The sequence below is a fragment of the Balaenoptera borealis genome, assembly GCF_965194805.1.
Source record: "Balaenoptera borealis genome assembly, chromosome: 10".
Taxonomy (NCBI): domain Eukaryota; kingdom Metazoa; phylum Chordata; class Mammalia; order Artiodactyla; family Balaenopteridae; genus Balaenoptera; species Balaenoptera borealis.
In genome coordinates this window covers 117,779,420-117,801,632 of record NC_138874.1, presented here as the reverse complement: position 1 = coordinate 117,801,632, position 22,213 = coordinate 117,779,420, and the positions used below count along the sequence as shown (strand labels likewise).

The 22,213-nt window shown below is 66.3% G+C and overlaps 2 protein-coding genes and 1 long non-coding RNA gene across 4 annotated transcripts; all 3 read left to right on the top strand.

The window, feature by feature from the left end:
* The first annotated feature begins 1,728 nt into the window (after positions 1-1,728).
* ADAM8 (ADAM metallopeptidase domain 8) lies at positions 1,729-14,219 on the top strand. Of its 2 annotated transcripts, none has more exons than XM_082407269.1 (24): positions 1,729-2,004; positions 3,109-3,212; positions 4,154-4,230; positions 4,389-4,467; positions 4,562-4,638; positions 4,802-4,985; positions 5,301-5,363; positions 5,455-5,523; positions 5,829-5,998; positions 6,097-6,178; positions 6,486-6,634; positions 6,764-6,941; positions 7,197-7,286; positions 7,374-7,563; positions 7,659-7,740; positions 8,047-8,209; positions 8,647-8,724; positions 9,348-9,432; positions 10,158-10,317; positions 10,816-11,002; positions 11,447-11,512; positions 11,696-11,746; positions 13,059-13,136; positions 13,514-14,219. In XM_082407269.1, the coding sequence occupies exons 1-24, from the start codon at positions 1,959-1,961 to the stop codon at positions 13,562-13,564; spliced, it is 2,559 nt and encodes an 852-aa protein (XP_082263395.1). In that variant the 5' UTR covers positions 1,729-1,958; the 3' UTR covers positions 13,565-14,219. The 2 variants fall into 2 exon arrangements, with proteins under 2 accessions (XP_082263395.1, XP_082263394.1); XM_082407268.1 differs by having other exon boundaries at positions 1,851-2,004; positions 10,158-10,272; positions 13,514-14,218.
* LOC309635629 (uncharacterized protein) lies at positions 13,742-16,584 on the top strand (the record flags this gene model as incomplete). The annotated part of the gene is made up of 5 exons (XM_082407118.1): positions 13,742-13,804; positions 14,166-14,400; positions 15,006-15,117; positions 16,117-16,377; positions 16,476-16,584. The coding sequence occupies 5 exons, from the start codon at positions 13,742-13,744 to the stop codon at positions 16,582-16,584; spliced, it is 780 nt and encodes a 259-aa protein (XP_082263244.1).
* A 41-nt stretch (positions 16,585-16,625) lies between these two features.
* Positions 16,626-19,453, top strand: LOC309604737. The gene is made up of 3 exons (XR_014231034.1): positions 16,626-17,185; positions 17,298-17,477; positions 18,013-19,453. It is a non-coding gene; the product is annotated as an uncharacterized lncRNA (long non-coding RNA).
* The last annotated feature ends 2,760 nt before the right edge of the window (positions 19,454-22,213 follow it).

Genomic DNA, 22,213 nt, shown 5'->3' with positions numbered 1-22,213 from the left:
GGGTGAGTCAGCGACACGCCCACTGAGGATGGAAGAGCTGCCTGGGACTGGCGGCTGACGCTGTGACCTCTGTCCTGTTAGGCCCAGCCTTGTCCGGCCCCTCCCGACGGGCAGTGGGTGGCACGGCCAGCCCCAAGGTGTGGCCTGCGGTGAATACCTTTGTGCTGCTCTGCTCCCCTCCCAGCCACGCTACCCCTTCCTGCAGAATTCCACGTGTGTCGTTTTCAAAATTCAGTTCTGACCGCCTGCTCCAGGTCCCCCCCCACGCCGACCTCCGCAGATAAGGAACGACAGGGTTCCCCTAGGGGCAGGGGTCGGGCAGCTCCCAGCCCTGCTGTTGCCCTGCGGAGGGGGCACCCTGAGCTGGGGGCCTGGACTCAAGCCACAGACTGCTTCCTCTTCTAAGCTGCAGTGCGTGCAGATGCACCCAAAATGCCACAGTCCGGGCTTCTGCAACACAGGCTCTGGGCAGAGGCGCCCACTGGCCCTCCCACCTGGCCCGAGGCCCAGAAGCCCTGCATCCCTGTCCTGGGCTCTGGGCATTGGGCTTTCCTGAAGGAGACACCTCCGGGTTACAGGTGTTGATGGCGAGAGGGGAGCACCCAGTGGGCTTGGGGAGGGGTTCTCTGTGGTAGGGGGGCTCTGTGGGCCCACGTTGGTCCTGTAGGTGGGGTGGGGGTGCCAGGGCTGAGCCCCTGTTGCCGAGTTCCCTGTTGAGGTCTGGGCAGCAGAGAATGTAGTCCCAGCAGCTGGGGTTTTTGCCCAAATAGGGACACGTAGCCTTTGAACTTCTGCTATCAGATAACACGCAATACCAAAAAAGAGAAGTACAATGGCCAGGAGGATTTGGGGTGGTTCACACGCATCGTTGTGTGAAACACGGTCATGTGTGGGCTCAGGGACACAAGCTGCCTGTGCCCCTTGCTCACTGTGGCCCTGGGGGCTTCTGTCACCCACGCCCGAGATACCCCAAAGAGTGTGCAAACCCCTCCTGCTTTGTTTTCCTTTTTCTGCTGTTCACTTTGGGGGAAATGATGGTCCGTTGAACTTTGACCTCTGGTCTGGACCCACTGTGGACACCACACCCTTTCACCTGAGGCCTTGACATGCTCTGATGTCCTGTCTTCCCAGGGGCACGTCCAGAATGAGGCTGGGGTGCCACCGGCTGGCTCAGCTGCAAGAAGCCTGGGTCCCCAGGTACCAGGCCAGAGTGGGGCGGCCCCAGCCTGCAGGGCAGGTCAGGGCGGGTAGAAACTGGGGGCCGGGGGCAGCAGCGGGCAGGCAGCTGCGGACTTTGGCCCATAGCAACCGCATCCCAGGGCTGTCCACTGGGCCTCCACATCCGCCCTCTCCACAGAGCAGGGTCTGCTCCCTGAGCCAGGCGGCTGCCCGGCACCTGGCCAGCAGCCCCCGCTGTGTGCTCCCCTTGCCCAGTCTCCCCAGTGAGGCCTCAGGAGCCTGGGAGCAGGGCTGGCCACGGGCTGCTGGAGCTTTCGCACGCCTCACACCCTCACACGCAGCAGGGCCTCCACTCCCAGCCCCACCCCCGCGGGGCCCCGGCAGCCCCAGCCTGTTTCTTCACCTGCCTGGGGGATGCGGTGGCAGGAGTGGCCCAGGGTAGTCTGTCCACCTGCCCTGCTTAATTCAGTCCACGTTGACAGAACTTCTGTGTGCTGAGCACTGGACACGGGACACTGTCCAGGAGCCCCAGGGGACCAGGAGACCGGGGAGGCGGGGTGGGGGCGGGACGCACCCTCAGGTACCCAGGTCCGGCCCCTCCCAGCCCTGAGGGGCTGATTGGCTGCGGGCAGGGGGCTGGTCGCTGGGGCAGGGCGGGGCGCGAGGGCACGAGCCTCAGAGGCGAGGGCGGGACCAGAGCCAGCCTGAGCACGGAGCTCCTTCTCCCCGGCCCCCCGGAACCGTGGGTTCGGATCCGCACCCCGCCCGCACCCCCCGCCATGCACGGCCTCGGGCTCCTGCTGCTTGCTGCGCTGTGGCTACAGGGTGAGTGAGCGCTGGGCGTCTGGCTCTGGCTGGTCCGGGCGCCTGACCCCCGCTCCCTGCGCGGGGCTCTGGGCTGGTCTCGGGGGTTCGGCGGCATACAGGTGGCCAGTCGGCGGGGAGGCCCTGGGCGGTGCACACACGGAAACTTCAAAAGGGAAGTGCGTGGGGAAACGGCCACCTGGGCGTTTCCTGCGCTGGAGGTGGGGACCGGCTGGGACAGAACGGGGTGGAGGGCCTGGCTGCTTCGGCTCCATTCCGGGGCCTCGGGGGGATTGCCCACCTCCACGGGGACCCCCCAGCCTGGCAGGGAAGGGAGGACCGAGGAGCAGTGGCCTGGAGCCGAGGGGTTGGGGGCACCCCAGGGGGTTGTTTTGCCACATGGGGACCTGCCTCTCCTCTGGGGGGACTGACTGTGCTGCTGGCCTTGGCCCCCACCCTAGCTCCTGAGAGCCTCCTGGGGTTCGGGGGAGAGGGCGCTTACGGGGCAGGCCCTCCCCACGGCCTTCACTCCGGGAGGTTTGCCAGATAGCGGTTACAGAGACACAACCATTAACACCTTGAAAGAGGGAGAAAAGAGTCACCTGGGGAGTAGGTTTCCAACTCGGCCTGGGCTGGGTCTCTGCTGTCTGTTGTTGGATACGGGGCAGCTTCTAGATCTGGGCTGGGTGAACCCTGAGGAAGAGGGCTGCCAGTTCCCCGTTAGATGCAGTCATGTGATTAGTTGGGATGAAAAATGTCAGCTCTAAGTGCTGGACGGGCAGACCTGTCGCCCCGCACCCCCCCCCCCCCCCCGCCGCCCAGGGCCGGTGTGTGTCCTCGTCCTGAGAGGAGGAGGGGCCGTCCGGGCCTCCCCAGGGTCTGGGAGGCAGCCTGGTGGGCTCCGGGAAGGGCAGGCGCAAGTCTGCCCGACGCCACCCACGGCGGGGCTCCTGTGGCCTTTTCCACGCGGAACCCGGCTTGGGCTGGGGAGCCCGGCCTCGGCGTCTGCGGTCCCCACGCTGCCGGGTGACTCCCCAAGGGGAGGTGCCGGCGCACAGCAGGCTGGGGAGGGACCCCCAGGGCGGGAGGGTGCCCTGTGCGCCTGCTGACCCCCCTCTCCTGCAGAGGCCGCCCCCAGGGCCAGCCTGCCCCACGTGGAGCAGTACGAGGTGGTGAGGCCCCGGCGCCTGCCAGCACCCCGCACCCGCCGAGCCCTGCCCTCCCACTCGGTAAGCCTGGGCAGGAGGCTGGCCTGGGGGTCCCTCCCCGGCCCTTCAGAGCCCGTGTCTGTCTGTGAGCAGGGTGATAGCTCCCCGTGTGCCCAGCGAGTCGTGAGGGGCCGCCTTTGGGGCTGAGGGCCAGGCGGGCTTCTGGGCTTTCGGGCAGACCCCTGGGGAGCTCACAACCCACCTGGGCCGTCTCTGCCTGGGCCGCCTTCCTCCTCCCCCCAGGGCTCACCTTCTTCTTCCGTCCCGCCCACCCTTGGGCAGGGCCACAGCCGCCCCGCCTCAGGGGGTGGGGGGTGCCGGCTGGGCAGGAGCTCCGCCAGCCGCGGCCACTCCCCAGTTTCACTCCAGCGATGAGTCAGACTCTTCTGAGACCGGAGGGGATGGCCCAGCAGGGGCGTAGCTTACGCCCCTCGGGAGTTTGGGGCTGGGATTCCCCGGGGCGCCTGGGGGCATTCTGAGACCTGCAACGTGTGCGCCTGCGTCTGGGCGGGTGTGCGGATGGACGTGCCCAAGTGCGTGTCGAGGACAGCCCCGTCCTGACCTCGGGGTGCGGGCACAGGGCACAGTGTCCTAGGGGTCAGCTGCGGGCTGGGGGCACCCCTCTAGTCGGGCCCAGGGCTGGAAGGGGCGGGGCCTCGCAGGGGCGGGTCACCTCTGCCGCCTGGGTTCTAAGGCTGCCTGTCAGGGGCTGTGTCCCCCCTCCCCTTGCTTCCTGGTAAGGGGCATTCTCCTTTTCCCTGTGTGGACTTGTGAGGAAACCGAGGCCTGAGGCACCCGAGGCGGTGGTTCCGGGTGGAGCTCCCCACCTGCCCACTGCCTCCGGTACGGCCTGAGGCCACACCTCCTCCTACTGGCCAGGTGCTACCCACCCCCAGGTTTGAGGTGGGCGTGGCCGGGGCAGGGCCCCTCTCTCTGGACCCCTCCCTTTTCTCCCGGCTCAGGGCCTGTATCCGGAGAGTGTGAGCTACGTCCTGGGGGCCCGAGGGCACACCTTCACCCTGCACCTTCGGAAGAACAGGTGAGCAGGGGCCTAAGCCTGCAGCCTGCTCCCACCCCTGCCCCCAGCACACCTGTGTCCTGGGCGTCCAGCTCCCTGGCCCAGCCTCTCCTCCACACCAGAGGTGGCTTCTGGGACAGGCAGGCGGGGCCCAGAGCATCACGGGGGCTCTCTTCCAGGGACCTGGTGGGCTCGGGCTACGTGGAGACCTACACGGCCGCCGATGGCGCCCAGGTGACAGAGCAGCTGCCGAGGCAGGTATGGCCCCCCGAGTGACCCTCCCCAAGGCCAGTGGTGGCGGTGCGGGGAGTGCGGGCACCGGGAGCGGAGCCCTCATGCCCTCCTCCCGCAGGACCACTGCTTCTACCAGGGCAACGTGGAGGGGCACCAGGGCTCCGCTGCCAGCCTCAGCACCTGCGCCGGCCTCAGGTGGGTGCTGCCGACCAGGCGGGGTGCGTCAGGATGTCAGGGCCCAGCGCTGTCTCACTCTCCAGCGAAGTGAACTGAGGCCAAGAAGAGAGGGGTGGGCTGGGGGCAGCTGCTGCCCTGGGTCCCTCACTAACTCAGAGCCATGGGCTTCGCTCTGCCTCAGGGGCTTCTTCCAGGCCGGCTCCACCGTCCACCTGATCGAGCCCCTGGATGGGGGCGGGGAAGAGGGGCAACACGCGCTGTACCAGGCGCAGCACCTGCAGCAGAAGGCCGGCACCTGCGGGGTCAACGACAGCAGCCTGGAGGCCGTCCTGGGGCCGCGGGTCTCGGCGGCCCTCAGGCCCCGGGTGAGGGGTGGCCCTGCCCGCTGCTTCCCCGTCCGCTTGGCCCGTGCATCCCCAGACTCCTGGGTGCCCAGCGAAGCGGGGGCGCTGCCTGCCACCCCCGTGGCTGGGGTGGGCCTGGGCCTGGCTGCACGCTGGCTGCAGAGCCAGCTCCTTAGTCTGCGCCAGAGCGCCCCCCCCGCCCCCCGCTCCCACCAAGGCTCCCCCAGCACTGCGGGGCCAGCTCCGGGGCCCAGAGCTGCTCAGTGTGCAGAGACGGGCTGAGGACAGGCGGGCTGTGGCTGGGTGGCTGACCGGCTTCTTGTCCCCACCCCTCAGAACTGGCCAGTGCCCCGAGAGACCCGCTACGTGGAGCTGTTCGTGGTCACGGACAGCACAGAGGTACCTGGGCCGGGGTGGGGCGGGGCGGGGCGGGGGCGGGGGCGGTGCAGGTGGGCCGACAGGCCGCAGCTGAGGGTCTGCTGTCCTCCAGTTCCAGCGGTTGGGGAGCAGAGAGGCTGTGCGCCAGCGGGTGCTGGAGGTGGTCAACCACGTGGACAAGGTGGGGGCCGCTTCGCCCTGGGGGCTTCCTCTCAGCAGGGGCTGCCGGGACCCCGCGGCAGCACACACCCAGCCCAACAGAAACCCTGGCTGTAGAGGCCTGTTGGGGCACCGGGAGAGGAGGCGAGGGCTGGCCATGGGGGGCGCCCAGCTGCCGGTAGAACCATCCGCCAGGTGATGGGGGGGCTAGGACTCTGCGCCAGCCCTCGTGACCTGTCCCACCTCAGCGGACGCTGGGGGGACCTCTGGCCCTTCGCTGGCCTCACCCTTGGAACCTGACCCTCGGGGCTCCCTATCCTCTGGCAGCTTTATCAGGAGCTCAATTTCCGCGTGGTGCTTGTGGGCCTGGAGATGTGGAACGGTGGGGACAAGATTCACGTCAGCACCCAGGCCGACACCACACTGAGCAACTTCCTGTCCTGGCGGGTGCAAGACCTGGCGGGGCGGCACCTGCACGACAACGCGCAGTTCATCACGTGAGTGGGCGGAGGGCCACGCTGTCGCCGGGACGAGGGGGCCCCCAGGGGAGGCGGGTTCCGAGGTGTCCACGTGCAGACACTGCTCTCCTTCCCAGCGGGGTCAACTTCGCAGGGACCACCGTGGGACTGGCCAAGGTGTCCGCCATGTGCTCCCAGGACTCGGGGGCTGTGAACCAGGTGCGGAGGATCCAGCTGGGTTTGCTGGACAGAGGCTGGAGCTGGCCACCGGGGGTGGGGGGCAGGGAGTGGGGATCGGAGCTTGAGCTGGGGCCTGTGAGGGGGGACCTCAGGACTCAGGTCCACCTGCTGGTCCCTACGCTGTCCCCCGGACACCTGAGCAGCTGCCTCTTCCGAAGGATGCACTGACGCTTTAGGTTTGAAGAAGTGATGTTGGCAGGAGGCACCGCCGAGCCCCTCAGCCTGCTGGGGGCGGGCGGGGGACTGGCCACCAGAGTGGCCCCAGCCAACATGGCCCCTCCTGTAGGACCACAGCCCGAACCCCATGGGCGTGGCGAGCACCATGGCCCACGAGATGGGCCACAACCTGGGCATGGACCACGACGAGAACATCCAGGACTGCTACTGCCCGGTGCCGCGGGCCGGCGGCGGCTGCGTGATGGCAGCCAGCATCAGGTGAGGCTCGGCCCCAGCCAGCCCGCCCGATGGCCCCCCGCCGAGCAGGGGTGTCCCAGGGCGCGGGCGGCCGGCCCCCACCCACCCACCCACCCACCCTTCTGATGACAGGGACTCCCCTCCCCACAGCTCCAACTTCCCCAGAAAGTTCAGCCACTGCAGCCGGGCTGACCTGGAGACATTCGTGGAGAAGGCCTGGACGGCTTGCCTGGTGGACGTGCCGGACCCCGCCCGGCTGGTGGGCGGCCCCGTGTGTGGGAACCAGTTCGTGGAGCGTGGGGAGCAGTGCGACTGCGGCGCCCCCCAGGTGCAGGGCCGGGCCCCACCGCCGCCCTCGGCGTTCCGCCCGCCCACATGGGGGGCCGGCCCCCATCCACAGGCTGGGGCGACCGTTCCTGACCCCCGGGCGCCCTGCGCTCGCACAGCGACACCTCCTGTCCTCTGGCACCGAAACGACTGGCAGGGCTCATGGGTGGGAGTGACCAGACCACCCGAGGGGAGGGCCTGGGGCCGGCCCAGCGTGCAGCCCACTCAGACCTTCGCCGTTGCCCCCGCCCCCCAGGAGTGTCAGAACCGCTGCTGCAATGCCAGCACCTGCCTGCTGGCCAAGGGGGCCGAGTGTGCCCACGGCACCTGCTGCCACGAGTGCAGGGTGAGCCTGGGGTTCTGGGGCACAGCAGCAGGCGTGGGTGTTTGGGGGCCTCCCGTTCCCGCGGTGAGCTTGGCTCTGCTGAACCAGGTGAAGCCGGCCGGAGAGCCGTGCCGCCCTGCAAAGGACCAGTGTGACCTCAGAGAGTACTGCGACGGCCGGCAGCCTGTGTGTCCCGAGGACGCCTTCTGGGAGAACGGCACGCCCTGCCCGGGGGGCTACTGCTACAACGGGGCCTGCCCCACGCTGGCCCAGAGGTGCCGGGACTTGTGGGGGCCAGGTGAGGCGGGCTTGGGCCCCGGTCATGGGACCCTCAGGCCTGCCAGGATGGCTGCCGGTCCTGAGCCGGAGGGCTGACCTGCTTCTGCCCCGCAGGCGCTCGGGTTGCCACGGAGACGTGCTACAGCTACAGCATCTCTGCAGGCTGCAGGAGCAGGATCCCCCTGGACTTTGGCAGGTGAGCGTCCACCCGTGGCCCGACTCCCCTGGGTCCAGGGCACGGAATGTTTCCACCGGGAGAGTCCTCTGCACAGAGGAGTCCGGGAGCTGAGTCAGGGGCCTCTCTGGGGGCCTACCTGGCCCTGCAGGACCCCCGGGCCAGAGCATGCTGCCCTTTGGGAGAGTGGGTCACTGCGGCTGGGCTGTGGACCCCTGCGAGTGGACCCAGGGCCTCACCCACGGCTCCTGGTGCGCTGAGCACGGCTGTGAGCGCCGAGCAGGAGTCCCCGTGGAGCTGGCTCCACGCACGTCCCTCTGTCCTCAGGGTCAACAGGTGTGGCACTCTGTTCTGTGAGTGGGGGCAGAAGCCCCCGGAGCGGAGTTCCTGCACCCTCACCTCCTCCTCGGGTGACTGCCAGGCTCTTGTCCAGGACAGCAGCAGCGCGTACGAGCCAGTGCCAGAAGGCACCAAGTGTGGCAAGGAGCAGGTGGGCCGGACGTGCCTCTCGGTCGGGCTGCTGGACCCCAGGGCGAGCTGGCGGGGCCCAGAGCAGGGCGGTGGCGGCTGGAGAAGGGCTCTGTTCTGGGTAGAAACTCGGAAGGCGCACGGGGGGTGCGGGAGAAGACCCTTCTCAGTTAATGGGTTTAAAGACTATTTGTCCTGCAAGCCCTCTGGGGATGGGCGGGGCCAGTCCTCTGTGGCCCCGGTGGCAGCAGAGGGCTGGCCGGGCAGTGCCTCTCCCCGTGGCCAAGGCCGGCCAGCAGATGGGCTGCGGGCGAGGCCACCAGGGGTGTGAAGGCTGTGGCCTGCCCCTCCGAAGCCCAGACGCAGGTTTTGGGTCCACTCTGGTTGATGGTGGAGAGCGGGGGTGCTTCAAGCAGGAGTCTAGACTGGCTGCCTACGGAGACCCCCACTGCCCTCCAGGTTTGCTGGAAAGGCTTCTGCCAGGACCTCCGTGTCTACAGATCCAGAAACTGCTCTGCCCGGTGTAGCAACCATGGGGTACGTGGGCCCAGGGGATGGCCTGCCACCAGCCCTTTGGGCTTGAAAGATGCGCAGGCCGTGCTTAGGATAGCCCAGACAAACAGAGGGCAGAGGCTGGTGCCCTGGGACTGTGCCAGGAGCCCGCTGGGGCTTCCCGAGGCTGGAACTGACAGAGATCTGGGCGTCCCGTGTAGACACGGAAGCCCGGGGTAGTCACGGTGCCGGTGGACACGTGGGCCAGGCCGGTCTGATGTTAAGTGTCCTATTCTGAGCTCTTAGTAACCTGTGCTATGACGTTGGGGAGGTCAGAGCTCTGAGGGCTAGAAACCGGGGGGCCTGGGGCAGTGCCCTCCTGTGCCCCCGTCTCAGGAGGACAGCCTGCCCCGAAGTCACCCTGCCCGTCCTGCGGCGATGCCTGCTTTGCTCAGAAAGCCCGCAGCGTCCCGTCAGAGCCCTCCTCCCTCACCTGGGGAGGGGCCGCTGCCATCAGCACATCTGACGAAACCTGGGTGGTGGCGGTCCTGGACCCCTAGCTTGTCCTCTGTCAGTAGGGGCCCCAGCAGAGCAGCCGGCGCCTCAGTGGGCACTGGGCAGTGCGGCAGGTGGGGGTCTGGAGGCCCTGACGCCTGGTCGTCCCCCAGGTGTGCAACCACAAGGACCAGTGCCACTGCCACCCGGGCTGGGCCCCGCCCTACTGCGCAGAGCTGCTGCCTAACGTGCGCACAGGTAGGCAGGGCCCGCCCCGCCCTGTGCCCCGCCCTGCGCCCCGCCCTGCACCTTCACACACCTTCACAAGCCCAGTGGGGTCTGGCTGCGGGTCCTGCCTTTTCTCAGGCCACCTGGGAGGGGCCGAGAAGGAGGCCGTGTGCCCCTAAACCGTGAGGGGCATGTTGAAGATGTGGCCTTGCAGCCCCCGGCATCCGGACCCCACAGGTCTGGAGCGGGGACCAGGATCCCGAGTCCCCACCTCGGCCCTATGGGAGGAGCGGGGCCCGTCCCAGAGGGAGGGCTGCAGGAGCAACGTGGGACAGCGCCAGCTCCTTGCCGGGTGATCCGCCCCATCCTGGGCCCGGGAGCCTCGGGGCCTCCCACCCCCACAGGTGTCTTCCTCCCCAGTGGTCAGGCCTACAGGGCCTGGCCTGGCCGCACCCACGTCACTGAGGGCCTGGGGCTACCCACTGCCAAGCCCTCCAACCGATCCCCTGAGAGCCCAGAGCGCTGGCGTCATGTACCGGTTCTCAGGGCCAAGGGTCCTCAGATGGCCCTGGCCTTCGCAGGGGGCCCAGGGCTCTGGGTTGTTGGCGTGGCCAAGGAGGGGGCACCTTCCTCAGGCCCCTCCTTGGCCCCAGGCTGGCCTGGACGGGCGCTGAGCTGCCAGCAGACCCTCCCAGCCCCTGCTGCCTCGAGGCACGTCCGGCCCTGGTGGCACCTGGCCTCTTGTGTCCCCACAGCTTCCGGGAGCCTCCTGGTGGGCGTGCTGGTGCCTGTGGCGCTCCTGGTGCCTCTGGCGCTGACCCTGGCAGGCGTGGTCATCTACCGCAAAGCCCAGACCCCCGTCCGAAGGAGGTGCGTGAGCTCTGGGCTTGCAGAGCGTCAGCGTGTGTGTGCAGAGTGAGTCGCCTGCTTGCACCGCTGGAGGGGGAGAATGTGCTCTGGGCCCCCTGCCTTCACTGACACGGGAGCAGGTGCGGGTTGTGGTGACAGGTTGGTGATGTGGAAACGCAGAGAGGACCCCGTCTCCCCCTCGCACCCCAGTGGGCGCCGGCCCACCGTCCTCGGTGGGCACTGCGCTCTGAGCCTGCCCTGGGCTCTGGGTGTCCCCGGTGCCCACTCTGGGGGGACCTCGACCCCCACGCTGGCCGCAGCAGGACACACTTGCCCAGTGGCCTCCAAGTACCTCCTGCGGGCCCACCTGGACCCCAGAGCCAATGGGGCCAGGACACGTGAGGCCGCCTCTCCCTCTGCGCATGGCTGTCACTGGCACATCCCGAGGGGCAGCTGCAGCTGAGTGGGCCTCTGGCCAGGCCAGGGTTCCCATGCCCAGGAGCCCCAAGTCCCTGGGCTGAATCCTGAGGCCAGGAAGCACTGACCCATCTTATTTCTCCCCAGGAATGTGGCAGCCAAGACGGCCATGGGGCTCTCCAACCCCCTGTTCCACGAGGGGCACAGGACACCCGTGAAGGGCAGGGACCCGGCTCCCACCAGGGGGCCCCCAGAGCCGGGCCTTTCCTCCCACCCCAGCCAGCCCCCCAAACCCACGGCTTCCACGGTGGCCCCTAAGTGGCCACGCCCTGCTGTAAGCACCAGGCATCCCCGACGGGCTCCCCAGGCCACCCCAAAGCTCAGGCCAGGATGCGGTCCCCTGGGGCTTAGAGTGGCCACCACGACCGCCATTTAGAGGCAAAACGAGGCTTTAGGACGAGTGGAGCTGGTGACAGAATTGAAGCTGAGGCTCGAGGCCTCTGCGAGGTCCACCTCGGGGCGGTTTTGAGGCCCAGACGCCCTCGCTGCCGTGCGGCGCCTGTGTGCGTCCCCAGGGCTGTGGGAAGGGAGCGTAACTCAGGGCCCTGCCCAGCGGTGGGGCAGGATGGCGCCCCCTCTGCACACACGGGGCTTTGTTCTTCCCACTCTGGGAGGGGCCGGAACCTTGGGTCCTCAGCTGGGTTGGGGGCAGCTCCGAAGCCAGGGCTCCCTGGAGGTGGCCGCCCTGAGACCCAGGCTCACGGCCACCTTCCTGCAGCCTCCAGCCACTATGTCCAGCCCACCGTCCCCAGTTCCTGTGTATACCCGGCAGGCTCCGGGCCAGGTGAGTGGGGGGCTGGCAGAGGGGCTGTCGCGGTGGCATAAAGCAGATCCTGGGAGGCGGAGGGTCTGGGGCTGGATTTGGTGGGCCAGGGACCCTAGGGTGGTGGCCACTGCACCCTCAGGGGGCCGACATGAACTGAACCCAGGGGAACTGGGGTCCTGACCGCTCCTCCCTTCCCACCAGCTCAGACCTGCTCCTCCCACCAAGCCCCTCCCGGTGCTGAAGGCCAAGCAGGTGAGAGGACCACTGGGGGAGGGGCACAGGGGTGTGCGGGGCCGTGGGCTCCATCGTGGTGCTCCCTTTGGTTTGAGGCTTCAGGGGTTTGGGAAGGGTCTCTCCCAAATGTGAGTCACTGGAGCCCCAGCAAGCCCCCTGCCTTTGGGCTCGCTCGGGAGGCCCTCCCGCCTGTCCTGAGGTCTGGCCCTGGCGGGTCCCCTCCTTTGCTGGGAGCCCCATGGGTACTGCCGCGGGTCCTGCGCACCTCTGGACAGGCACACTCACCTCCCGGCAGGCGGGGAGGTCACCTGCTCTGGCAAATTGTGAGGCAGGGAGACCCAGGCTCCTCTCTCCGCCCACCAGGAGCCTGGGGGGCCCCGCGGCAGCCTGTCCGCCGGGCGGTGTGGAGTCATCACTTGGTTGCAGTGGTGTCTGCAGGGCTCTAAATCTCTGTAGGGCCCGTCTTCCCTTAGCGGTTAATGTCGTGGAGATACTTGGAGCGATGCCCGGCTGGTTACTTTCTAAACTGACCCGCGGTGCCTCCGTGGGTGGATCTCGCCTACAACAACCATTACTGTGGCGTTTGCTTAACGGAGATTCTCTATTTTTTGCTTTTTATTTTGAATTAATTTTAGAGTTACAGTGAAGTTACAAAAATAGTCCGTAAAAAAGTCTTAGGAGGGGTTTTGACAGGCCAAACAGGGAAGGGGGGTTGGGCAGAGAGATTTCTGGCCAAGGAAATGGTGGCAGCCAGGGACTTGTGCTGGGGGAGGAAAGTGCAGGCGACTTCTCCCTCTCTGCTCAGCAGGGCCCTTCTCAGTGTGCTGGGCCCACCCCGTCCCCCTGGCGCTGGAATGAGCTGCCTGGGCTGAGCAGGGCCCCTGCTGGAGGTCTTCCTTCTCCATCCCAGCCCTGGCCCCGGGGAAAGCTGAGATGCAAACAAATGCAAATTCTAGTAGTGGATCCTTCGCTTTAGAGCTTCCAAAGACACACATTCTGGCAATTTAAGAGCTTTTCCTGGGTAATGTTGGGGTAGGGTGGAGGGGGGAGTTGAGGGAAGAGGGTGGGGGAGTTGAGGGAAGAGGGTGGGGCAGTGAGATAAGCCGATGGGCCCAGGAATGGGGGCCCTGCCACATTTCGGTTTCATTCCGGGGCAGTGGCAGCTGTGGGTGGGGAGGGGGTTGGGGGCACTTCTCTGTAGAGAGCTCAGCGAAGAGAAACGTGCAGTCCGGTCTGCAGCAGAGCAGAGCACCCAGGGAACTTTCTAGAAGGTGCTCGGAAGCTGGCGCCCTGGTCCAGCTGGCCATCAGCTGTGTCTACCTCCTTCCAGGTCGTCAAGCCAACCTGCACTCCACCGATGCCACCTGTCAAGCCCCGGGCCGGAGGGGCCCAGCCTGGACCCACTCAGGTGAGGCCCTCACACACAGGGCAGTGCCCACCTCGCCGGGCAGAGCGAGCTGTCTTTCCCCATCTGGCTGCCTGGGGCACAGCCCTGAGAGGGTATAACATCCGCCCTCTACCCTGTCAGAGGACTTTTCGGTGCTTGCCGCTTCTTCCAGCTGTTACTGTGTCTTTTTCTCCACTAGTGTAAGCACAGAAGTCTATTCTTGATAAAGCATCAGGTTAATACCCGGGCTGTCTCCACTCAGCTCTGAGCTCTGAGCCCAGTCATATCGTTGGATGAACTGAGGATCCAAATTTTAAGAAAAGTAAAAGGAAATTAGATTCAGCTGTGCTCTTTGTAGCAGATGGTTTTTAATGTCAGTTCTTTCTTCCTTTTCCAAGGGAGTTGTTGGCCCAAAGGTTGCTCTGAAACCCCCCGACCAGAGGAGGTGATGGGGCCTGAGCTCAAAGCACCCTGGGGGGCATCTGTGCGCCTGTCTGGACGTTGCCTGTGGTCATGTGACCTCGCCACCAGCACTGACAGACCAGCTGCCTGGCCCCAGGCCCTCCGTCCCCCTCCCTGAGGGCTGGGTCCACTGTGAAAAGTCCTAGCGGAAGAGCCAACTCCTCATGGCCAAGGTCACTCTTCACCCCACGGTCACAGCCCAGGCCCTCTCCGCCCAGGACTCCGCGGTTGGGCCCTCGGCTGCTGTCCTGACCTCAGGAACGGGGGCCAGGCCAGTGCCTTCTCACCCACGTGTGTCTCCAGACTGCCACTGGTGTCTTGTCTGGGTCTCTGGAAACCTCAGATGCACATTCAGTAGGGCTGAAAACTTTAATGAAATTTTTGTATTCTACAATTAAATTATTGATCAAATTCTAAATGACGGGAGATCGGTGGAAAATGTTGCATGCGAAACAATGTGGAATTTATAAGATTTAAGGGTCCAACGCTTGTTAAAATAAAAGTCTACTGTAAATGGGTAAGGTCAAACTTTCCCCTTATTTTCTTCTTAGACTTTATCGTAAGCCCTTCTCTGCCTAAACTAAGCAGCGCCCCTCCCCTTCCGACCCCGCTCCGGTCTCCCGGCAACGGCCCCGCCCTTCCGCCGCCGTCTCCCGGCAACGGCCCGACCACCCTCCCGGCTCCACGGTGGGCGCCGCCAGGCCGAGCCCCCCGCCCCGGCCGCCGCTGCTGCCCGGCGCCCTCCGTGGCCTCTACGCCTGGCTGGACGCACTGCCGCTCAGCCGCCGCGAGCGCCACCTGGCCCGGGACTTCAGCGACGGCGGTGAGGGCGGGGCGGCGGCCACGACGGGGGCCGGGGGCCGGGGTGACCGCCGGGGGTCCAGGCCGCAGGGCCGCCGCCTGTCAGCCGGGTCCTGGCGCTCTCTGCTCAGGGGAAGAGCCCAGCGGTCATCCCTCCCGGCCAGCGAGATGTGCCGGTAGTCGGGACGGCCAGGCAAGGGCCGCGGCCCCGGAAGTGTCCCCGCTCCCCGGGCTCCCTGCAAAATGCAGAAGACCCCAGAGGCAGGGCGTGAGGGGCCTCTGGAAAGAGTGGGCAGGACGTGGGAGGGGCGCTGCCTCGATGGCCCCAGAAGGAGGAGGAATGCGGCAAAGAGAGGGGCCGGTTATACGTTCAACCTGGCCACGGGAATTCCTCCTGCCCCCGGACCCCGCGTTCCCCGGGGGAGGATGGGGCAGACTGGGGGTCTCCTAGCAGCTCCTCTGACCCCGCCGGCTCTCACAGCCCTCTCCCCTGGGGCGCCCACACCCTGCGGCTGCTCCCCAGGACTTCTCTCTGTCCTCATCCGCCTCGGAGGCCCTGGATGACTGATGATTTAAGGCATCCAAGGACTCTTAGCTCACCTCGCGCCCCTGCCCGCTCTGCCCCAGTGATGCTGGCCGAGACTGTGAAGCTCTTCCGCCCCCGGCTTGAGGACATGCACAGCTACATCCCCACCTGCAACACGCTCCAGCAGCTCAGCAACTGGAGCATTCCCAACAGGCAGGGCTTCGTGGCGGGCCTTCTGCCCTTTCTGCTGGGGCCCCACTCCTCACTCTCCAAGGCTGGCCCCAGCCCCTCCCAGCCCCTGGGACAACTTTTCAGGCTGCGTCCCTGCTGTGGGTCTCCCTGACGCCGTCCAGTCCAACCTGGGGCTCCTTGGGGCGCCCCGCCAAGAGGATGGCACCGGTCAGCTCGAGACCCGCTCACCGGGGCGCCAGCCTTGCCCTCTGACCTCGTGACCAGCTCATGCTAACCACACCTCTCACCCACCCACCCGCCCGCCAACAACTCTGGCTGACAGGCTCTGCTCAGGCCCAGCAGACACAGCAGTAAATGGGCCCCTGCCTTCGTGGGGTGTACGTCTGTGGGGAAGACAGATAAATGAAGAGATGGGACCAGTGTCAGCTGTGACAAGTCACATGAGGGACAACGAGGCAGAACCTGTAAGCCAGTGACAGTGAACGGAGTGGGGCTGCAGTGGGGAGGGGGTGTCACCAAGGGTCCTCGGAGGACACTGCCTGGGGGGGGGGGGTCACTGCCGTGGCAGGGTCGAGGACTTATTCTGAGGAGAGAGGGGGCTTTGGGGAAGGGGGAGGAGGGGTGGGCTGACCCCGCCCCCAGAGGCGAGAGGATGGCAGCTGCAGGCAGATGTGGTGAGAGGTCAGGCTCTGAGCACTTTGGAGGTGAGCCAGAAGGACTTCCGCCCAGAACAGAGGAGACTCGGGAAAGAGGATGAGTCCTCCGCAGAGTCCCTGGGACACTTATCGGGGAGGTGGTGGCCCAGGCTGGGACTCGCCTGGCCTGAAGGCACAGGGCACCATGTGTCCTGTGACCCCTGATGGGGCGGCCGGGAACGAGATGGCCACGGGTCTCTGTGGGTACCGGGGTGGGGCAAGCAGGTGCCCCTGTCCCGGCCCCTCTGCGCGGAGGCGAGCCAGCCCCGCTGCCCGGCTCCGCGGGGCGCTCTGCTCTGAGGGCTGCACCCTGCTTCCTCTGCAGGAAAGTCCTCCACAAGCTGGGTTTCTGTGTCTCGGAGGAGGAGATCGGCAAGGTGGAGGCCAGCACGCCTGGGGCCATCGAGCCGGTCTTGTGTGCAGTGAGGGATAAGGTGGAGGCCGGCGAGGACCCGCCCGGCAGGGCTGGACATGCGGGTACCGTCGTACAGCCTTGGAACCTGCTGTGTTTGGACGTCGGCTCGTTATCTGCCAAAGAGAGAGTAAAACCAGGAAATAAGTGGGGATGCAGCCCCAGGTCCCCACGGCCCTGGGGCCCAGCCTGCAGTGAAGTCTTGGCTGCGCCGCCAGTGCAGGCCCAGGCCAGGGCCCCTTCCAGCCTGACCCGGCTGCTTCCCTTTTCAGAAGTGCTCAGGCCCAGCCCCCGCCAGTCAGCCCCTCCCCACTCCCCGTCTTTGACTGGGAGACCCAGCAGAGTCAGCCCCTCCCGCCGGTCTCCCTGCACAACGTTTGAACCCTCTGCAGGACCCAGGAGCCTCCAGTGGCGACACTGACAGACCATGGGTGGGGCTCACCGCCTCTGCACACGCTGGTAATGGCCAACACCCCCACACACACAAGTGGGCGCCCCTGGGCCCTGTCCACAGGCCGTGCGGGGAGGCCGTCGTTCAATGGTCGCCTCTCCAAACGGGGAAGCCGTTCAGGGGCACCGAGGGCTGCGCCTGGGCACCACGTTAGGCCCGACTGTGCCCCCGTGGTGCTGTCGGTGTGGGCTCAGCCCCCCATCCCACCGCGCCCCTGTGTGCCCCTCTCCCAGCCGGAGGCCCTGAGCTGGCGGTCCGCTCATCTTGCAGGCCGCCGAGCCCCTCAGCGCCCTCTGGGGCGGAGACCCTTGGGAGTCAGAGGGCTCCAGAGGAGACGGGCTGCTGGGCACACAGAGGGTGGGCCCCATGTCGAGCCCTCTGCGCCCCCAGCCCCACCTCCGCTGGCCCGCGGGCCGAGGGCCCCGGGTTTGCTTTTCAGTCGGGGCCCAGCTGGCGAGCCCCGGCAGCGCCTGGACCCTGGGCTGCAGCGCTGCTGGAGGAGAAACAGGCGTTCTGCAGGAGGCAGTCAAGGTACAGGCCTGGGCGCCCCTCCCAGCAGCTCGGACGGTGTGCGGGGAGGCGGTGGGGGGCAGGCGGGGCCCCTGACCGGGGACCCATGTTTAGTTTGATTATTTAAATACAGGACGTTCCGAAGATACCTAGAAGCCCCCATCCCCACAGACTGACCACCCAGCTTCACCAGTCATCAAACCTGGGGCCCACGAGCCAGGGGCTACAGACTCACAGGCGTTGCCACCGGATGTGCTGGACAGCAGCCCAGGGGCCGTGGGGCCGGGTCAGGGAGAGAAGGCACATCCCTAAGGTGCACACCTGGTTCTGGGGGCGCAGCCCAGTTCTGGGGGCGCAGCCCGGTTCTGAGGGCGCAGCCTTTTCCCCTCTCTCTCACCAAGGGTCTCCAGCATTCCTGGGTTCAGGACGTGCTCAGGTCCCTTCACTGCCACACAGCGACCACTGCGTGCTCCCCCAGCCCCCTGGGAGCACAGGCTGCATCTTTGGGCCCAAGACGGGGGGGCGGGGCGGGCGTGCAGGCCGAGCATGTCAGGCCTCAGGGTCCGAGGGGTTTTGAGGAATTGTGATGACAGCGCGGTTCCTGAGGGCTGCGCGGATCTTGACTCAGTTTTCTTGAGGAAGCAGGAAAGTGGCGTCATTGTGTGGTTTGCGTGTGTTAGACAGCAGAGAGGAAGCTGTGGTAGGAACGAAGCTGCTGTCTCAGCAAGGCCCCTTGCAGCCCTCGCGCCCATGGCCGTGGCTCTGGCCACTGGGCTGACACAGGGAGCCCTGGCCTCCGTGGGCCCTTGAATAACATGAGTTTGAACGGCGCGTGTGTTTTTCAGTAGATATGCACCACGGCGCTGCGCTGTCTGTGCCGCAGACCCAGGGTGCGGGACTGAAGGTAAAGTTGTAGGCGGGTTATTGATTGTGCGGGGCGAGGCGGGGTTTGGCACCCCTAACATCCCGCCGCCACTCCTCGCCGCATTGTTCAACTGCCAACTGTGTTTTATTTTATGAAACCCAGAGGGGAAAACAGTTCACCTGCCATTTAAGATGGTGACACAGGGCTTCCCTGGTGGCGCAGTGGTTGAGAATCTGCCTGCCAATGCAGGGGACACGGGTTCGAGCCCTGGTCTGGGAGGATTCCACATGCCGCGGAGCAACTGGGCCCGTGAGCCACAACTACTGAGCCTGCGCGTCTGGAGCCTGTGCTCCGCAACAAGAGAGGCCGCGATAGTGAGAGGCCCGTGCACCGCGATGAAGAGTGGCCCCCGCTCTCCGCAACTAGAGAAAGCCCTCGCACAGAAACGAAGACCCAACACAGCCAAAAATAAATAAATAAATAAATTAATTAAAATGAATAATGCTTAAAAAAAAAAAAAAGAAGCAAGCAACTGAGTTTAAAAAAAAAAAAAAAAGATGGTGACACAGTTAAGTGCCCTTCCCGTGACTGTCACTGATGTAAGATAAAGCAGGTGGGGGAAGGGCCGTGGAGAAGCAGCAGCCCAGGGGCCTGGGTGTGCCGGGCCGGAGCCTGCTGCGTCGACTGAAATTAGAACTGGACACGCTCAATCGGTGTGCCGCCTCGGGACGCCCCTGCCCTTCGCAGCTTGTCACTGGGGAGAGGTGTGGCCAGGTCGCATGGGGGGTAGCACACTGTCTCTGCTGGTGCACCCTGCCCAGGGGCCTCGGAGGGGTCTGTCTGCTGACATGCCGACCCCCTGCCTCGGCCAGCTGGAGCCATCTGTCCTTGGACACGGCATCTGGGGGCAGATGAGCTTTTCCAAATCTATTCTCTGTCTCACCTGCTTGAGCGAGGCGGGCTCTGTGTTCCCAGTAAGGGGAGGCTTGCGCCGTGGCCGCCCGTGGAAGGAGGCTCGGGAGGGCCAGCGGCTGCACTCGAGGCAGGACAGCGGAGCATGGGCGCCGGGAGGTCCCTCCCAACCGTCAGTCTTCACGGGAGCGTTTTCTTGGCTGTTTCCCTTCAGAAGTGACCCCTGCACATGGCGCTGCACCATACCTCAGCGGGCGTGCTCCAAGGACCTGCCCGGGGCCAGGCAGGGGCTGCAGAGGGGATAGGCCGGGAGGCTCCCGGAGGTCTCAGCCCACGGCTGGCAGGACCCAGGAGTAGGCTGGAAGGGATGGGGGAGGGAAGCCAGCCCCTCCCTCTCGTGTCCTGCCCTCCATCACCCTGGGTCCCTCAGGCTCATTTCGGGGAGATGAAGGCGGCCAGGCTGGAGCACCTGGTGAAGCTGGAGGACCAGCGGTTGGAGAGCTCATGCAACAGAGACCAGCCCCGGTGACAGAGCGACCCCCAGGGCTAGAGGGGCCACGCTCCCCGTCCACCAGACTCTGACCTTGAACCCACACGGAACTCCCCCAGACCAGGTGCTTCCGGGTGTGGCCGCACACCGTCCAGCAGGCTCAGAGCGCCGCGGGGGCCGAGCGAGTGTGTCCACAAGCGTGAGGCCTGGGCCCGTCCCGGCTGCGCGTCCCAGGGCTCCCGGCCGGCGTGGCTCCCCCGCGCCCGAGACTGGTTTGGACGTGAAGACTTGGGTCCGATTCCCCGGAGGCCCTAAGCTGTCCCGTCACCGCTGTGTCTGTGGATGTGGAGGGTCTGCGGCGTGCTGTGTGCTGTGGGGGCCCGGGGGCGGCAATGTTGCTTGTCAGCTGACCTGAATTCCCTGACGACCCCGGAGAAACAGCTCGCTGGGAGGTCGTGTGCCCTGAAGAGAGCCTGTGGGAACCGGCAGAGCCTCAGAGTAATCGCCCCACTCTGCTCTGGAGGCCGGGGGGTCAGAGCGGAGCCAGGACCTGTGGGATGGGCCCCACCCAGGTGACGTGGGGCCCCTGGCCCTGGGCGGGGACTTCAGGGCGGTGGGTGGGTGTGGCCAGGTGCCCCAGACGCTGAGGGGGGCTGGGGGGTGGGGACAGGGGCTGCATCCTGCTGGCATCCAGGCTGGGGGGCTGGGGGGCACCCCGGAGCCTTGGTTCTGCTCCCCGCCCACTGACTCACGCTCCTGGGCCCCTGCAGGGTTTCAGGAAGCGGCGTCAGAGCTGAAAACCTCTGTCAGGGTTTCAGGGCTGCTTCCAGCTCTGAGTCAGCCCGCATCCTCAGACTGCGCGGCCCGGGTCAGGGCCATGGCGCTCCAAGGGCGGGCTCCAAGGCCCTTGTGGAGAGAATGGGGGCTTGAGCTCCTTAGAAGCACGGCTGAGGCCGAGGACCTGCTCCCCCCGGGAGGGGCCCTGCCTCCGGGAGAGCCTGGAAGGGACCATCTCTGGGGGTTGCCCTGGACACAGCCTCCGGGGGGGCAGCACACTGCGGTGGGGGTAGCAGCCCTGCCTGTGGAGGCAGGACCGCAGGATCCACGTGCTGGGGCTTCCAGACTGCCGGCTACGAGGTTCTGGGCCACAAGCAGCCCCTGCTGATTCCTAGTGTCAGGAGCTGGCAGGCCCATGGAGATGAGCTCCCACAGCCCGGAGCTCACAGCGTCTTGCCAGCTGGGCAGGAGCCCAGGTGTGGTGCGGGCTCCTGCAGCCTCCCTCCACCTCAGGGTACAGCAAGGGGCTGCCACTGTGCTCCAGGGCCAGACACCCAGACGCGCACACGCGGGAGGCTGGCTGGCCCTTTGTTGAAGCAGGAGCCTGCTGTGCGTGTCACACACGTGCCCGTGTGTCAGGGAGTGCCCATGTGCTCGCTCACCCGGGGAGGTGGCCATGGGGCTGGCCCGGAGGCTGGGCTTTGGAGACAGAGGATGGGGCTTGGGAAACACAGCCCAGGGCACAGGGCTGCCCTGACAGGGACCTGGGAGCAGGTGCTGAGCTGCAGGGGCCAGAGGCGGGGCCGCTCCCAGGTGAGGAGCACAGCCCCCAAACCACCCAGATGCAGGCCCCGATCGCTGGCCGGAAGACGAGCCCACAGGTGGCCCCTGCAGGGGTCCCGGCCAGAGCCCCCGCCCTACTCCAGCTTCGAGGGGCCTTAAGCCCAGGGCTGGGGCTGGGGGCAGGCAGGGGGCTCACCAGGGGGCACGAGGCGGGGAGACCTCGGGGGGGGCTGGAATGCACAGGAGCAGCCCGGGTAGGGTTGGGCTCGGCGCGCATCGGCAGGGCCTGATTCGGGGGCCCTGGAGGGAGGCCCCTGCCCTGGCTGGTGGGCCTGGGGGACGTGTGACGGGCAGTGGGTCTGAGTCCTGCTGGGTTACGGGCAGAGCTGGCTCAGGCCTGGGTCCCGGGGGAGAAGCAGAGGCGGGGCTCTCTCTGGCAGAACGTGAGGGGGCGATGCCGCCCGAGGCCGCCCGCTGGTCCCTCCCGCCAACGCCGCCGTCGTGCTCTCACCGTCGCTGGCTGGCTGCGGACTCAAGGCAGCTCTCTGGTTGGAGCGGTTTAGGTCACTCCAGCTCTCTCTGTGCGGCACAGAGACTGCCCGGCAGTTAACGGGGAGGTTGAGGCCAGGCTGCCCCCCCCCCCGCCCAGGAAGCAGACCCCAAGGCCTGGTAAGTGTCTCCGTGGGCACAGGGTGGACGCTTGGGTACTTGGTGCGTCACTGGACAGGTCTTTTTGCACGTGTTAAATACTTCATAATTTTAAAAACATTTTTAAGGGGAAAACCTTAGGAGGCACAGAGGTGTAAATGAGATCCTGAGGGCCCAGGATCCAGTGACACCGTCCGCCCAGGGTGGGTCGAGGTCAGTGGGCAGCCCGGGCTTCCCCAACCTCCTTTGTGAAATGGGAAAGTGGAGGTGCCCGGGGCCGCCGCACCCACACTGCCCAGGAGCGGCGCCGGGCTGGCCCGAGGGCGACTCCGCGTGGCCAGGACAGAAATCGCGCCTTCCCGACCCTCCTTCAAAAGTGGTAACACGCTGTGAGTCCTGCAAAGAACCACCACCCTCTCCAGCGGCCGAGAGCCAGAGAGCAGGATGGAGCAGGGAAATGTGAGGCCTGGGGTGGGGGGGAGGGGCGCACCCCCCAGAAATAGAGCGGGTGGGGAGATAAAAACCGAGCCTGACATGTGGGAGTGGGGGCCACGGAAGCCCGCCACGCCTGACT

Bases quoted from the DNA above. Each gene is read 5' to 3' on its own strand.
- ADAM8 (XM_082407269.1), top strand. From the start codon at position 1,959: ATGCACGGCCTCGGGCTCCTGCTGCTTGCTGCGCTGTGGCTACAGG. The intron at 5,524-5,828 runs GTGGGGGCCGCT...ATCCTCTGGCAG, and splicing joins TGGTCAACCACGTGGACAAG to CTTTATCAGGAGCTCAATTT. The intron at 8,725-9,347 runs GTACGTGGGCCC...GTCGTCCCCCAG, and splicing joins CCCGGTGTAGCAACCATGGG to GTGTGCAACCACAAGGACCA.